This window comes from Micromesistius poutassou, assembly GCF_964030765.1.
Source record: "Micromesistius poutassou genome assembly, chromosome: 4".
Classification (NCBI taxonomy): domain Eukaryota; kingdom Metazoa; phylum Chordata; class Actinopteri; order Gadiformes; family Gadidae; genus Micromesistius; species Micromesistius poutassou.
In genome coordinates this window covers 22285133-22301804 of record NC_140274.1, presented here as the reverse complement: position 1 = coordinate 22301804, position 16672 = coordinate 22285133, and the positions used below count along the sequence as shown (strand labels likewise).

General features: G+C 47.5%; 1 protein-coding gene across 1 annotated transcript in view; it reads left to right on the top strand.

The window, feature by feature from the left end:
* The window catches only part of myo18ab (myosin XVIIIA b), a 61597-nt gene extending 49483 nt beyond the window's left edge, over positions 1–12114 (top strand). Inside the window, 7 exon segments of the mRNA XM_084466611.1 lie at positions 582–719; positions 2148–2333; positions 3469–3608; positions 4429–4473; positions 7173–7298; positions 8071–9560; positions 10382–12114. Of these exon segments, the coding sequence (XP_084322737.1) occupies positions 582–719; positions 2148–2333; positions 3469–3608; positions 4429–4473; positions 7173–7298; positions 8071–9553 (2118 nt within the window). The 3' untranslated portion in view covers positions 9554–9560; positions 10382–12114.
* Positions 12115–16672: the final 4558 nt, after the last annotated feature.

Below are 16672 nucleotides of genomic sequence, written 5' to 3'. Positions count from 1 at the left end.
AACATAACGCCATGTTGTCACAACCAGCTCAATCGTGTGTGTGTGTGTGTGTGTGTGTGTGTGTGTGTGTGTGTGTGTGTGTGTGTGTGTGTGTGTGTGTGTGTGTGTGTGTGTGTGTGTGTGTGTGTGTGTGTGTGTGTGTGTGTGCCTGTGTGTGTACGTGTGTGTGTGTGTGTGTGTGTACATGTGTGTGTATGTCTGTTTGTGTGTGTGTGTGTGTGTGTGTACACATGTTGGTCTGTGTGCGTGTGTGTGTGTGTGTGTGTGTATGTATGTCTATGTGTCTCTGTCTGTATGTGTGTGTGTGTGTGTGTGTGTTTGTGTGTGTGTGTGTACATGTTGGTCTGTGTCTGTGTGTGTGTGTGTGTGTGTGTGTGTGTGTGTGTGTGTGTGTGTGTGTGTGTGTGTGTGTGTGTGTGTGTGTGTGTGTGTGTGTACTGTATGTCTCTGTGTGTGTGTACATGTTGGTCTGTGCGTGTGCGTGTGTGTGTGTGTGTGTGTGTATGCGTGTATGTGCCTGTGTGCGTGCCTGTGTGCGTGCGTGCGTGCGTCCGTGCGTCCGTGTCCCCCCCCCCCCACAGATGCAAGCGCTGCAGAGTCAGCTGGAGTTCAAGGAGCAGTCCACCGTGGAGCGGTCCCAGGTCGGCCGTCAGGAGGCCAAGGTCCGGGAGCTGGAGACCAAGCTGGAGTTTGAGAAGACTCAGGTCAAGCGCCTGGAGGTAGGAGCTCACCGCTCACTGGGGCCCTGCCGGCGTTCTGCCAATTTCTGCTCCCTTGTCAGACTTTGCTACCTAGTGGTTCTGCACAATGCGCATGACGACACTATTGACCCGCGGTGGTGTAGTATCGGTGTAAAATATACATACTGTACCCCTTAACTCTCCAATAAAGACGTTATAATACAGTATCAGAGTCTATAGAATCATGCTACCCTATCAAAAAGGGCTACCTTATGTGTTTGGTAGCGTGTTTAATCTGTTGACCGACTGCCTCTGTCAAACGATGCTCCCACTACAGAAACATGTTATTTTACACGACTTTACTCACTCCGTGTACACTGTAAGAATACGGGGAGCATGTTTTGATACTGTATTATAACGTTATTTATTGGAGATTTCAGGGGTACAGTATGTGTATTTTACACCAATACGCAATAGCGTTGTCATGCGCAGAACCACTAGGTAGCAAAATCGACAGAACAGAAAGCAGAATTGCAGAAATTGACAGAACACCAGCACTGATAAGTAGTGTGAACCACTTGTTCCAACGCAAGCGCAAAACAAACAACTCTTTTGCCGACCACGTTATTTATTAATTTTTTTGCAAGTGGTTAAAACTCAATTTTGTATCGGTTCTTTTACCACCGCAAACATTTCAAAACTGCTAGGACTTAAAGTCGAAGGCGTTAAAGCTCAATCAATATAGCCGCAAGGGGGACAGCCACTTACTATGTAAAATATCGGCCAGGCCAGCTGCTAATGTGGGAGCTAACAGGCTAACAGGTTTGTAGTCGGCAGCGCTGAACGTAGAGGCGATGAATCCCTTAGGGTGCTCAATAGTCCTCCTTCAGAGAACGAGCAGAATACACACGTACTAATACACACACACGTTGGCCATGTCCCAATTCAGGGGCTGCATCCTTCGAAGAAGATTCACCGCCGGGTGAAGAGGAAGAGAGGACGTTGGCTTAACGTTAATTAGTTTAACGTTATATGTCTAACGTTAATGTCATTGAACTTTGACAATAAAGTTACATATTTAAAATGGTCCCAACCTTACTTTTATATTAAAAAAAATGTTTTTACATAGTTTTGTCATTAAATATGTATTCGCTGCAGCTGCTGCTTCCGCTCTCTCCGCGCCATTTCTGAAAAAATATCCAACGCGCAACGAATGTTGGGATACGTTGGGCCGTGAAGGATGCATCCGATGCGTCCTTCAAATCCGGGAAACGAAGGCTGCATATCTCGGCCGCATTCGAAGGACCCTTCGAAATGGGACAGCACTTGGCGCGCCGCTGTGACGTATGCAGTCTTCAAATGCGTCCTTCGAAGGATGCAACCCCTGAATTGGGACACGGCCCATGTGTTTTGTGGCCCCCCCATGCATTAAGTCACGCACCTTTTTTCCCTTCCCCGGCTCTCCAGAGTCTGGTGGCCCGCCTCAAGGAGAACCTGGAGAAGCTGATGGAGGAGCGCGACCACTGCAGCACCACGGAGAACCGGGAGAAGGAGCAGAACAAGAGGCTGCAGAGGCAGATCCGCGACGTCAAGGAGGAGATGGGAGAGCTGGCCAAGAAGGAGGCGGAGGCCAGTCGGAAGAAGCACGAGCTGGTACGGACGACGTGGCGGACGTGTCGTTTATAGCCAGGTGGCGCGGCCGTGTGCGCTCGCTGCTGACACACACACACACACACACACACACACACACACACACTCTCACTCTCTCTCTCTCTCTCTCTCTCTCTCTCTCTCTCTCTCTCTCTCTCTCTCTCTCTCTCTCTCTCTCTCTCTCTCTCTCTCTCTCTCTCTCTCTCTCTCTCTCTCTCTCTCTCTCTCACACGTAGACTTCTTATTGGGTTAATTTGGTTTTCATTCTTTTCACCGGAACCAGGCAAAGACTCTAATTAATAACACTAGCCCATTCTAGGGGAGACATAGGGGACATCTAGGGACGATTCAAGTCTCTGATTGAAAGCCAGTTTCTCCAGCCTTATCTTTAATAGTCTGAATCGTGACTGAAACGTCGTGTGTGGAGAAGCGGGGCGTTCCTTTGGGTGTATGGGGTTGCTAAGTGAGTGCGTCTCCTGTTTGCAATCTAGCTCTTGCTACCATTAAATGTCCTCACTGTATGTTTGATGAGCCCTTGAGTGTGTTGACAGTGGCACTATCCGTCCTTTTTGTTTTTCGGAGTTACAGCTGCGTCTTCTAGACTATTCTAGTAGGGTACACAATGTCAGGAAAACTTCCAATGCCTGCACTTTGAAACCATCAAAGACGATCCAAAACACGTCAAATGCAAGCTGTGTCACCAGCCGCCGGCATATCGTATTACTCACACTGGGGAAAATGAATCTCTGTTGGGAACTTTTTCACTGCTCTGCTAAACGGAAGGGTACAGCATTTGTTCGATGCACTGAAACGCATCATTTACATGTATTTAAAATGTTGAATCAGTGAAACACTTCGACGTGTCTCTTCATGGATGCAGACAGATTTCATTGTTTTGATTTAGATATCGGTTGATTGATGTTTTATATTAATTACGATATAATATATTAGTCTATATCATAGTAAATGAGGCTAATGCAAGCATATATTTTCTGTCAAATCGAATGCAGATGCTGACATGAAAAGACGTGCACATTGTTGTCCGATTGTGGAAAAAAACAAAAAAAACACCTTAAACCTTAAAAATGAGTACGTGGTAACGCCTCGTCGTCCCTCTCTGTCCCCTCCTGACCGGCAGGAGATGGACATCGAGAGCCTGGAGGCTGCTAACCAGAGCCTGCAGGCCGACCTCAAGCTGGCCTTCAAGAGGATCGGTGACCTCCAAGCAGCCATCGAGGACGAGATGGAGAGCGATGACAACGAAGACCTCATCAACAGGTACACGTGCTGCCCCCCCCCCCCCCCCCCACACCATCATCGTCTAGGTTAAAGGAATGTGATACGACAGAGAGACTTATACCGTACAGAGGCACCACCATACAATATCTTTCTCAATCAGCCCCGTGGACACTTGGACATAGTCGCATTAGGCCGAGTTAGCTGAAATCCAAGGAAGCAGACGAGAACTGATGAGCTCGCTATTGTTTTTTTTTTTTTATGCTAGGCTGATAGAAAAAAAATAAAGTACACTGCTTCTCGTTTGACAATGGGTAACTGGAAAATAACCTCATTTCCTTCAGCAGAGGTAATGAGGAGAGTGGCACAAATATACATGTAGTTTATTATAGCAATCGGCGAATAAAGTGGAAGAAAATACTTTAGGCAAGAGGAAAAAAAAACATTGAATGTTTCTTTGTCTGAAACGCCACAAAAACGGACCCTTTAGTGAGGGAGCTTGAGTAACTTAACTTAAGTCCTCTTTCATTGTACCAGTGTCCTTAGAATACATCATTTCACTGAGTGCAGGAACCAAAACAACTTCATCCTCATGGAACAGACAGTTCCATGAGGATGATTTTTTTTTAAATAAAGCCAGGCATAATGGTTGTTAGAACATCGCTGTCAGTGTCAGCGAGTATTTCTTACTATTAAATGTCTACAAACGATTAAGAGTGTCTTGTTTGTCACAGGGTTTGATTTTTTTTCATCCTTTTTCTTCATTGGTGTTTATTTTTTTTGTTCTTTGTGAAGTTGTATTGTTTCTTTTAACTTGCTTTTTCATTCCTTTCGTCGTCATTTGTCACTCCACCATTACCAGTTTGCAAGACATGGTGACAAAGTATCAGAAAAGAAGGAACAGAACGTGAGGAACTGAAGCTTGTGTTAGTTTGTAGGCTTGCAATATTTGACCTGCTCGGAATGATGTAGTATACTGCCGTCTCAGAGTATCTCACATTGGAAAATGATCCAAAATTAGTGTATTGAAATAATCCCAAAAAAAAAAAAAATCAATCTGTTGCGGCACAAAAATACTGCATCATCCAACGTGCAGCAGTTCCCAAATTGATCCAGAAGAGTTAACCCCATCCATCGCACGCTGGCTCAAGCTGCATGCCTCAACACTTTACTGACTCCGTTTCTCCCCCCGCCCAAAGCATGAGACAAACCCTCTCAGTGTAATCCGTTTGAATAACCCTCAAACAAGGCCGTCGGGGGGGAATAGTACTTACATATTGCATCGTTTCTGTTTGCCTCGTGTCAGGAACATCGGGGTCAGCTGCTAAAATAACAAGCGGTCTGGTTTCGGTTTCCTTTGGGAGTCTCCTCTCCCTGCTGTGTGCCGTGTCCTCAATCTGAGGCAGGGCCGCGGGGACTCTTGTTTAAACAACACTCTGCAGCCAGCGGGCCCCACCTGTCCACCCCGGGGGGTGACACCATGTCCGGGGTCTGGCTGCCGTCCTGATCTAGAAAGGGGAGACATGTCCCTCATCAATCATTCACCTGCTCCTGGTTTATTAATGCATTGTGCTCAAAATGTGTTAAGAATCCGTCCTGGCCATGGGAGCGGTGCGGGCGGTCACCCCCCCCGCTGACCGCCCGCCCCTGCTCCTCCAGGAGTGTGTGTGTTCCTTATCCTTTTATACCGTTTGGTGTCGGGGAGGCGTGTAAGAAAAAATGTGCAAATTGCAAAAAAAAACAAAACATGAATAGTTATACTCTCCCGGTCTGATTCTTTGGACAAAAGGCTTCAGGAGTGTCAACAGTTGAATGAGAAAGCCCACATTCGCCTCACTGTGTTTACGAGAGACCTAGAGGGGGTTCGACTGGCTGCGTGTGAGGGGGGGGTCCGCGTCCCCGCACCACCAGGGTCTCCATCTACGACGGGACTCACAGCGAGGCAGAGGGGGGGTACACGGGAGCTAATGATGAATGTAATAGTGTGTAACAGAGATGTACACCCGGTGGCGGCGGATTGTCACCCACAATTAATGTCTCCTCTGCACTCCCGTTTGTTTGCTGCCCCCCCCCCGGGGCTTTCAGCGAAGCTTAACTAATAGTACGGTGGTCAAGGACATCAATTGTGGTTGACACCCGTGTGTGAAGCCCTCGATTACAACGCGCCCGCCGCTGTTGTTGTCTCGGCGGCGGCCCTGGGAGAGAGTCCGTGACGCGAATGCGGAGAGGAGAGGATCTGGGACCCGACGCGGTTAACGCTGAACTCTGAAGAGTTGTGCGTTCGGTTTACAAGCATATGTGTTTTTGCTACTTCTTCTTCTTCTTCTACCCGAGCCTGGTGTTTGAATGCAAACGCCCCGTCGACCAATTACAAACGGGTCATGTGGTTCAGCTCATTGTGAAGCCTGGCTGGCGCTGACGTGAGGTCGGGGCTGGTGGGTCGATCTACCAGGGGGCGTGGGGGGGTGGGGGGGGGGGGGGGGGGTGTTCTGCTGCTGCTCCTCTTCAAACCTTTGAAGACTTCAAAGTCTTTTGAGTCTTTGTTGTGGCTTCACCAGAACATGGAGGTGTGTTCACGCACCGATAGTAATAGCCCAAAACACGGCCTGAAAAACAAACCACACGCTCGTGACTGATATGTTATTGTGTCTAGTACTCAAGTCCTCCTAACTTTTTCTCTACGCAAAAGGTAGTGAAAAAGGGGGGAGAGGTAATGGGATTTTTTTCCACGGATGCGGTTACAGTTAAAATGAATTTTCCTCCCGTTCCACAGTGGGATATTCAGTTACAGATGTCCTGGTTCTGAACCACCCCCATGATGTCTCTCTGAAACGATTAGGCTGATAGAATGTCATTTTGTAACGCCGCGTGGGTGTTGGGCATTGACGGCACTTAATGAGAGTTGTGCTCTTCATCCGTGTCAAATTCCGTGACAGCGGCCTCTCAGTAGTTCGTCGATGCATAATGATAATTTAGAGAGAAAGAAATCCCCCGTTGTGTCCAGCTGTGTACCGAATCAATCTGTCAAACACGGAAGCTGTTTATGCACGCGTGTGTTGTGATGTATGAAGTATGAACGAGGATCCATCTATTTAATGACTGCTCAATTATTATTCGTATCCCAAGGCTAAAATGGTTTATTATAGCCGGGTCTATTATTTTTTTGGTGATTGTTTTACCCAAGTGAAATTGTTAGTTTCTTGTGTGTGCATTTTAGTGCACAATAACTTCTGGTTCATGCTTTCCATAATAAAATGCTGTGTTGTTGCTTTGGTAACAGTGTTGTGTGTGTGTTTGAGGAATAGGCTTTTGTGTGCACGTGTTTCCCAGAGTTGTGTGTCTTTGTGAGTGTGTAGGGGCATATTGCTGTCATGTATAAGTGGTTTGCCCCCCTCCAGGCTAGCACTAACATCTAGAACTCAAGCTACACAATATATAACATTTTCACACTTTGCTTAAGCATAGGCAGCCCAGAATCACTGCAACGCTTTGTCGACGGTTACCCATCCTCTAATTACACTCCCTTTCCCCCTTTTAAGATATGATGACGTTTCATTTTTCTTTGTCTTACTTATGTTTCCGTTTCCCCCCTGTCCTCCGTTCCAGCGAGGGCGAATCAGACTCCGACTCTGAGGCCGAGAACCGCGTGGATGGAGTGAAGTCCTGGCTCTCCAAAAGCAAGGGCTACGGCAAGAACCTCTCCGACGACGGCGGCAGCCTCAAGAGTTCCAGGTCAGTATAACGCAAAGTGTGTGTTTGCTTGCTTGCTTTACTCGTCACTCCGTCGGTCGCTTTTTGCCCTGGAGTTTACATCATCAAAAAGAAACCAAGGCAATGGAAGAGCGTACTCCGATGGACAGTAATTACTCCAACGCATTAGAAATCTCAGTCTTAATTGGTGACAGACAGCCTGTCTTAAAAGAACAGTAACCTGTTAGATTTATGGACATGCCCAGTGGTCTACCTGAGCCTATCCCTCAGATTAATGGATGTGTCTGGCAGCTGACGGCTTTCCATTGCCCTAGATTGGTCTCTTTACTAGGATATATAACTCCTCTCCTTTTTTGGTAAGCCGTCTCCAACTTTGAACTTTTGAAAAGTTTGGATGGTTTTAATCGTGCGCACTGCGTTCCCCATAGACCGCGTCTCTTAATGCATCCCTTTGTTGGTAAGTATTGCTACACTGTGCTGAACAGATTGGTTTAATGTGAGCCATCTGCCTATATGCTGTCAAAGAATGTTTGTTTCGTTGCTGCACTTTGTACCAATGATGAGCCGGCAATACCGATTTTATTTTATTTTATTTTATTTTTTTTTTGGTCAACTTTTTTTATTTACTCCCTTAATTGATTTTGACCATCCGATTAATTTGATTCATTCTGCATCGTTCTTCAATCTGTCTATTTTTCCTCCTTTCGTTTCCTTCCCCATTAACCACTTCCATGTTTCTTTCACTTTTCCCTGAAACCCTCTCTGCCTACATCCCTTTTTTTTTTGTCTTTAGATTTGCTGCAAACGTAGATGCAAAGCAAGGTAAGGAGTGGAAAGAGGCCAATAAAGAGGTCAGCAGCGAGGTAGAACCAAACCGAGCCGTGTCAGTCATGAGCTCTCTGAGCTACAGAACTCGCCCTTCTGTCGGTGGGAAGGGCGACGACGGTTCCCTCTCGGGCACTCTCAAGGAGAACGGCGGCTCACAGAAGCCCCTCACTTCATTCACCAAACCCAAATCCAGAACGGCGGATCACGCCGATAGCTCTTCAATCCCCTCGTGGCGAAAGCTCCACGCTGGGGACGACCTGGACGGCAGGGAGTCGGTCATCTCCAAGGCCAACAGCCGCGCGAGGAAGGGCGTGGACAGCCGTCTGGCAGACTTCGACATGGAGCCCGCCGCGTACAGTCCAGACGAGGACGACGACGACGCCAAGTCCACCGTGGGCGGCTCCCAGCTGGGCAGCTCTCTGGGCCTGCGTCGCAGCGTGTCCCAGGTGGGTGACGCCAACGGCGGGGAGCCGTCGTACGGACGGCGCAGCCCGGGGAGCGTGAGCCGCCGGGCCGACTCGCGCTTCTCGGTGGCGCGGAGCTGCCGCCTGAGCGAGTTCGACGTGGACGACCGGCGCAGCGTGGCCCTCACGGAGAGGTCGGCGCACAGCCCCCAGTCCTCGACGGGCCGCAGCGTCTCCATGCCGCCGCGGGCCAGGTCGTCACTGGGCGGCGGCGGCGGCGGCGGCGACGACGACGACGGCGGCGGCCCGCTGGACGGCGGCGACGTCAAGCCCGTCAGCCACCGCAACTACCTGGACCCCGACCTGGAGAAGGCCATCAACGAGGTGCTGAGCTTCAAGCCCATCCAGTTCAAGCGCAGCAGCCTGGAGGACTCGGAGGCGGAGAGGGGAAAGAGCCGGGACGACGACGAAGAAGGGGAGGAGGGCGGCGGCGGCGGCGGAGGCAAAAGGAGCCGCATGGCGGAGAAACAGCCCAGGAGCGGCAGCAGCCTCAGACGGTCGGCCTCGGCGGTGGACTGCCTGAGGGGCTCCAGTCGGGCCGGCAGCCGCACCCGCAGCCGCAGCAGCAGCAAGAGCAAAGCCAAGAGCAAGAAGAAGAGACGAGGCCACAGCTCCGAGTCGGGGAGCTCCGCCGACGACCGGCACAGCAGGAGCAGCTCGAGGAAGGGCGGCAAGAAGTCCAAGAAGAAGTCCAAGAAGAAGGGGCGCGCCTCGTCGTCGTCGTCGTCGTCGTCGTCTGAGTCTGACTCGGAGTCCGACTCCAGCTCCGGGGCGTCCACCATCTCCTACCGCAGCGCCAACAGCGTCAAGAGAGCGCCCGGGCGGAGGGACCCGGACGGGCCGGGGGGGGAGGGGGAGGAGGCGGCGGCCTCACCTGGTGACGGGGACAACGACAAGACCCCCAGCAAAAAGGATGACAAAAAGAGGAAGAAGAGGGTGGACAACCTGATGATGAAGTACTTGTACCGGGCGGACAGTGAATGAGGCGGCAGTAGGTGACCCGAGGAGTGACCCCCGGCGCATGGCGTGATTTCTAACCACTGACCGTCACTTCATTTGTCACTTTGATACGTTGGCATTTTGACTTGTTCGTTAACTCGTTTAATTGTCCTGTTTATAATGTAATGTTTTAACATGAACACTGCTATGAACTTACTAAATCACATATACTTCCACTGCGTTAAATCCTGAAAGACATTTTTTCCTACAGTGACTTTTTAGCAGTGGGATTAATACGCATTAATCCCGTGAAACATCTCGTCTAGCCCTTACTCCTTCCCTCACGTCTGTGATTTATCACCCTAATGCAGCCCCACAACTACAGGCGTAACGAGACCCAAAGCATCCATCGACACCTTCTAGTGACTTCATTTCAGATGCACAATGGGACAGTGATTAACCCCCAGTTTGCAATATTTAAGCAGAGGAATGTTATACAACGTTAAAAGCCATTGTAGTTTGCAAGCCGGCGTCATTTAGTTAGATAACTAGATCATTTACTTAACATCATATTTTTCTTTTACCAATACCAATTACTTTACCAATTACCAATACAAAGATAGATAGATCTGAGGGGTACATAGAGTTTTTAAAGTACCACTTTGCTGACAGGGCGATGCACGTCGTTGGTATTACAGTGTGGCCTGTTCCGTTTGGAATGCTTAACGTTAAGATGACGTGCAGATCCGTGTACTATCCGTGTACTGGTATATAATCTACGGTGCTTCTTATCCCTCCAGTCTCTGTCACATTATCAAGTACCGAACATAAGTCGTGCCTCGTCTTTTTTTTCCCCCCCCTTTTTTCTCTCAGCCCAACGAGTCAGCGTCGATTCTGCTTCGACAGATCTGACGAAGAGGCGGAGGAGGAAGAGAGAGCGGACGTGCGGAGTGCACGCCAGTCCTCGCCCCGCTGTTGATAGGCCGCCGGCGCCGCCGCCCTGATGGGGGACGGGACCTCCAGACGGCCCGACGGAGTGATGATGACGCACACGCGGTCGTCACACTTTCCATCACGTTACTCTCCTCCTTGCATGCAATTTGTGCCAAATGTTCACGTCTGTAGACGTAGCAGTCTCACACACACACACACACACACTCACACACTCACACTCTCTCACACACACACACACACACACACACACACACACACACACACACACACACACACACACACACACACACACACACACACACACACACACACTCACACACTCACACTCAAACACAAGATGAACTCCCCCAAGGTATATTAATTTCCTGCCGGAAAGCATCCTGTCGCTTAACGTTGTTAATCCTGTGCGGAAACTGGCATCGCTGGCTCCTTAAAGGGTCTGGGTGACGCGTGAACAGTCTGCGGCCCCGGGCCAACGGCTGGAGGCAGTACTTAGGCAGCCCTCCCTCCCCTCTGCTATGCGCTGCCTTGCATTATCGTTGTAACTGAGCCAAAGAACTTGAGGTTGCAATTATATATACTCTCACACACACACACTATATATAACCAAAAAAAACACCACCGATGATTGAAGTAGAGTCCTCGACAGTTGGTCTCGTCCATCTGAGCGTAGATTTGAGTGAACCGACATAGGAGACTGAAAACGGATAAAGAAAAGTTTTTATCGGCTTGGTTTTTCTAACCTTTTGCTACTTTTTTCCTTCTTTTGCTGGTAACTACTTTCTTCCCTTTGTGCTGATGCGGCAATCACTACTCTGCAAACTTTTTTCCCCCATTTTTATTTGGTTTGATTATATGTTTGGAGTATTGCCCCTCGAGGAAATGCATTTCCATAAAGCTTGAGTGTAACTTCTGCAAAATGCCTTTTCAGTTTCTCGTCTGTACTAGCAAGAATAATTATTAACTAAGCTCTGCTGGTCACACAGGATCTGCCTTTTTATTTTCTATCAGACCTACATTGCTTTCCAAAGGAAATTAACATGGGCATTGAATTTTGGTTGCCATTATAAAAACAAAAGAAAAAACACTACACTGAGCTCCTCAGTCACTCTCTGAGTTGCTTTTCATTGCGCTACACTCATTAAGGGCAGATTGTGTGGAGTGTCTTCAAGGTCTTTGCCGATTAATGATGTCATTTTTCAAAGTTAACGCATTGAGAAGCGAACATGATAGTAGAGACTTTCATGGTTGTTCATGTTTGACGTCAAACACCATCGGCCATATTTATAATATTTATGAAGTAGAAATACAATATTTTTAGCAAATCATACATCGTACGTGGTTTCTTAACATGAGGGCTTCCTGAAACTGAGTAAAAAATGGGTTGAGTGTGGCTTTCACAGGTTGTCCTCAGCACTATGCAGTCATGAGCTTGGTTGAGGATTTTTTGACTTCCACTTAATAAAAATGGCTCAATAAACCACTTAATTAAGGAAGATTACTTTGCCTATCGTATACTTTAATATATATGTATGATTTATGCTTTTAACTGGTTCTAATGTGGATTTTCATTGAACAAATTCACCATGTGCTATTATGGTAATAATTTTGCATACAGTTTAATATATTGTAAATAAATAATGGTGATTGTTATATAATGCCTCCAGATATCTCTCCTCCAGATTGTGTGTGTGTGTGTGTTCTAACAGCAATGATTCTTTGTGAGGTCTAGATTTTCTCACGCACCCATTTTCTCACCCAGTACAGCTTAACTCCAGACAGACCTGGAGAATGTGTGGAACGGTTATTTATGGACTAGCCCGGGGTATCGAATCTAAGCCGGTCTTTATTAAAGCTACAGGCTGTGTTCAAATTGGTCGTCAACTGCCCTATCAGGAGACACCATTCGATAATGTTGTCCGAAATGTGAGCTTACAGGGCTGGCTCCCTATATAGGGCACTACATGGTACCCAAAACGCACCTTCAGATATATGTAGAACTGATGCACACTTATTCTCTCACTATAGCCAACGATGCATAGCCGATTCCATTGTCACCGGAATCATTCAATAGAGATGGTCGACACATACGGGTTCTCATGCAAATGAGCTCACAGGTGTCTGCTTGTTTATGCGACCAATACACATCACGCAGATTGCTTTCTGGCAGATAATTAGTGTCTGTATTCCCCCTACACGTATTGCCTGAATAGTGCACTATATAGTGTTCACCGTGTAGGGAATGAGGGCACAGTGAGCCAACGTGAACACAGCTCCTCTGAATTGGGTGAAAAATCTAACATGAAGTCCCCTCATTTCTCTGCAGCCTTTTTTCCTGGAAATGTATCACGCAAACGGTGATTACTGTCTGCAAACCTTGAACCTTCGTAACCCCAACGACCCGGGGCTGTTCAGTATTCATTAACTGAACGATAATGCGTCTTGGCAGTCGGGAGAAGGAGAGGCGAGGGGGAGCCCCCGCCGTAGTATAGCTGTGAAAATGTGTCATGGAAAGGCACACCTTTTCCCTGGAGAGATAGTGACAAGGCGAGGCTGCAGAATCATGCAGAAGTAGACGGTGTTTTGCACCCAGCTTATTCCCCTTTCCAGATGTGCTGCTGCTGCTGCTCCCCATGGGCAGAGCATACAGCCCGGCTTGTGTTGGGGCTGACCCCTTGACCCCTTGACCTAATAAGGAAGAGCCCAGCCCCATCTTTCTTTCATCTCACAACGGCATTCTTTTGTAAACTTGATTCATATATTAATTTGTGTATAGTTTATGTTTACATGCATTAGAGATAGCGCTTGAGTTTATGGCAACAAAACCCTGCTAAGCCATCAAGTGTTTGATGGCTTTGAGGTATCTATTGCATATGATTAACTGTTACTGCGTATTTGCAATCCTGTTCTTGGCGATTATGCTTAATTAAAACAACATACAAAACATTTAGTCTCGGGACAAATATAATTATACATTTCATCACAAAGCTGTATTTTAGGTGAATGAAGTCCATTTTCCTCTAATTTTTCAGTTCCTCCTTCTAGCTCCGCGAAGATATTGAACGTTGTCTGATGACCTCCTAGGAGCATTCAGGGCTGCTTCTGGCATCGGGCCCAGTGCCTTTTAGTGGCTGAGAGGTCCAGGGAGAGTTCTACACGGTAATGAAAGGATGTTATCAATCAGGATGGTTGGTACACAAACCATCTTCTACACAGAAGTACTTTACGCACTACGTGACCCTGAGTCCAGGTTCAGTTGTACGGGGCTGCGTGGTTGTCAAGGCACCAGGTAGGCCAGGTAGGAGTGTGCAGCGTTCACCCTTTCAACACGGCTCTCATCTGAGCCTCTTCAAATGATTTGTGGCGATAAGACTCTGGAGGAATGCGTCCACAGCCTACTGCGTTTGCTTTATCCTGTGTTTTCTCGGTATTGTGCTGACGACGCCAAACACAAGGCGTTGAACCCTGTAGGAAACACACTCCTCTGTTTGAAATGTATTGAAACGCTCCACCGCTCTATGGTAATCGTACAGTACAACCATTGTAATCAATGACTGTAAATGGGACGCAGGAGCTGTGAGGCTGCTGGACTCACGCTCCAGTAGACACTGGGTCCCGGTCGGAAACGTGCGCCATGGGTTATTAAAGGGGAGTTATTAAAGCGGAGTTATTAAAGGTGCTGTGGGGAAGATTTAGGAGCTCCTATTGGAGTGTAGTTTCGCAATCCCTCAATCAGTGAAATGTGAAGAGGTTGCTCCGGTTGACGGTGCCTGCTTCTGCATGAGCCCATTTAGAGTTCCGACCGCTCCTGGCTCATCTCTGACCTGTATGAGGGCAGCTCTTTCCTGATTGATTGGAGGTGTCCATCTAGCCTCTTAAACACCAGCAGGTGCGGTGCGTGAACCCTTCTCAATGGTGGATTCATGTCGGCTTTGTGAGACCATCCAAATCGTGCAAGTCCACGTTCTGCTTCTCGGAACGACTTCCCCCCCCCCCCCAAAATATTAAAAAGCTCGGACTAAACAGTGCTTGTTGGGCCCGGAGTGGAGGCTTCAGTCCATGATGAACTATGAGCAGTAGCAGTCTACTGAATGAAAAAAAAAAAAAACAATGGCGGCGCCCGTGGAAAGTGAAGGTATCTAGAGCGGAACAGTTTTCATCCGAAATGGAGCTAATAACGATGTTAACATATAATACTGTCGAGAGGCCTCGATGGTGTAATGTGAGTGGTCTGGTTCAGCCAAGTGAGTGGACAGTAATTGGTTCCCCACCTGGTGTTGGATTTCATGGAAATAATTTTCCAACGCTTGGTGCGCGCCTTGAAATGACGGATTTCTGTGAATTACATCTTTACTTTAAGCAGCACTGGTCCACTAATTGAGGCATGTGTAGCCTTTGTCATGCCTTGGCCAGACCTCGCTGATTGACGCTTGTCTCTGGTTGATTGCTCCACTGTTTGGGTTGAAGAGGCTGCTCTGGTCTGACCCACAGCACAGCAGCTGCTATATGGACCATGGCACACGCTAGGTATTAAATAAGTCTCTAAAAGGTAGTGATCACTGCCTTTTAGAGACTTATTTACTTATGTAGTCGACATCAAACTGATGAGATACCTGACAGGGGCAATGGCAGCAGGGCCTTACTGGCCCTGTCAAAATCTAAATAATATATATATATTTTTTTTTCAAAATGACATTAATGTGTGTCAGAACGTATATTAATTACACAATTCTTTCAGTACGTTAGAATATAATTCCAGAAGGAAAACTTTTTTTTTTTTTTGTAAGGCTGAACTCAGCTGACTAAACGCATCACAGCTGCATGGACCAGCGGGGCCAGCGCTACCACCTCCCATTGGATAATACATCCGACTGACGTGTGTCATCAGCCAATCAAACTTTGATGTGTAGTGATAGAACGCCCCCAGGGGTGTCATCAGCGAAGTTCGAAACGTTGGCGGCGGGTAGTGAGAGAGAGTTGATACGAACTACAATGGCCACCGCCTTCACACCACCCGGCGACCCTGTTTCTGACCTCCTTCGTTTGGAGAGAAGAGTTAAGAGTTAATTGCAAGCGCAGTTCTTGCGCAGCTCTCAAGCGCATTAAAACGAACGCGCGGAACGCAGCCGGACAGACCCGACTCTGTGCGCCGTATTATTTGCCGTCGAGAAGGAGCTGCTCGTTAAACTAAACCAGGACGCCCCACTACACGAGGAGCTCATTGGACGTTTCCTCCGGTCCGAAGTGATGGGTGAGTGAGTTCCTTTAGTATGCTGCGTAGGAGGAGCGATAATGTTTGTTGTGGTACTTTAGTTTATACCTTTTTTTTTTTTTTTTTTTTTTGTAATGGTTGGAAACGCAACATATTGCTGGAATTTGGGCAGTACGCTAAACGGTAATGCTGTGTTTCCGCTTAATAACATATTATGGGTTAATATATATTAACACATATGAACTACTCCTGGGCTGGAGGCGGCGCACTCAATATTGTCGCTGTACTTAATTGAATCCGTTGATGTTGAAGTTGCGAAAGCATCCGGGGAACATTATGACAATAACTGTGAGAACTTGTTTTTGTGTCATGTGTGTGTGATGTGCAATCTGGTTGCGGAGTGACATAATGAAAGATCTGCTGGTAATGCACAGTGGTGTGATGTTGTTGAAGGTCAACTGTCTTGTTGTTGATGTTATGCAGTAGCAATCATAGTGTGATGCACATATTTGGCTGTGTTGGCTGTATCGGCACATAATATGAAATTGGTGGGGATGTCTGAGTGTTTGGGGGTTGGTGGAGTTCGCTACTGAAGGCCCAGACTTAAACCCCAACGGTACGCTACTGCTAAAGGGAAGTGTAGGAGGGTATGATTACTGTTGTGGTCAATTGCAGGTTATTTTCGACATAGTTTTACTATCATTAAGTCCTAGGGTAGCCCTACATGGATGTGGAGTCACAAACCATGAAAACATTTTTGCCCTTTGCCCCTTTTCGATGTTCATCAAGTATGAGAAGGTGAAAAGCAAGGGGTTAACTCCCAACCAAATACATACTTTCTGTGAGGTGTTCCTGAGCAGGACTTAATGTATTGTGAAGGTCAACTAAAAGAATAAGACATATATTAAGACTTTTAGATATCACTTTCATGCTATGTACTGTATATCCCAGAAAGGTCTGTGAAATGGCTCACTGCGAAAATGTTTTTGTTTCCTAAT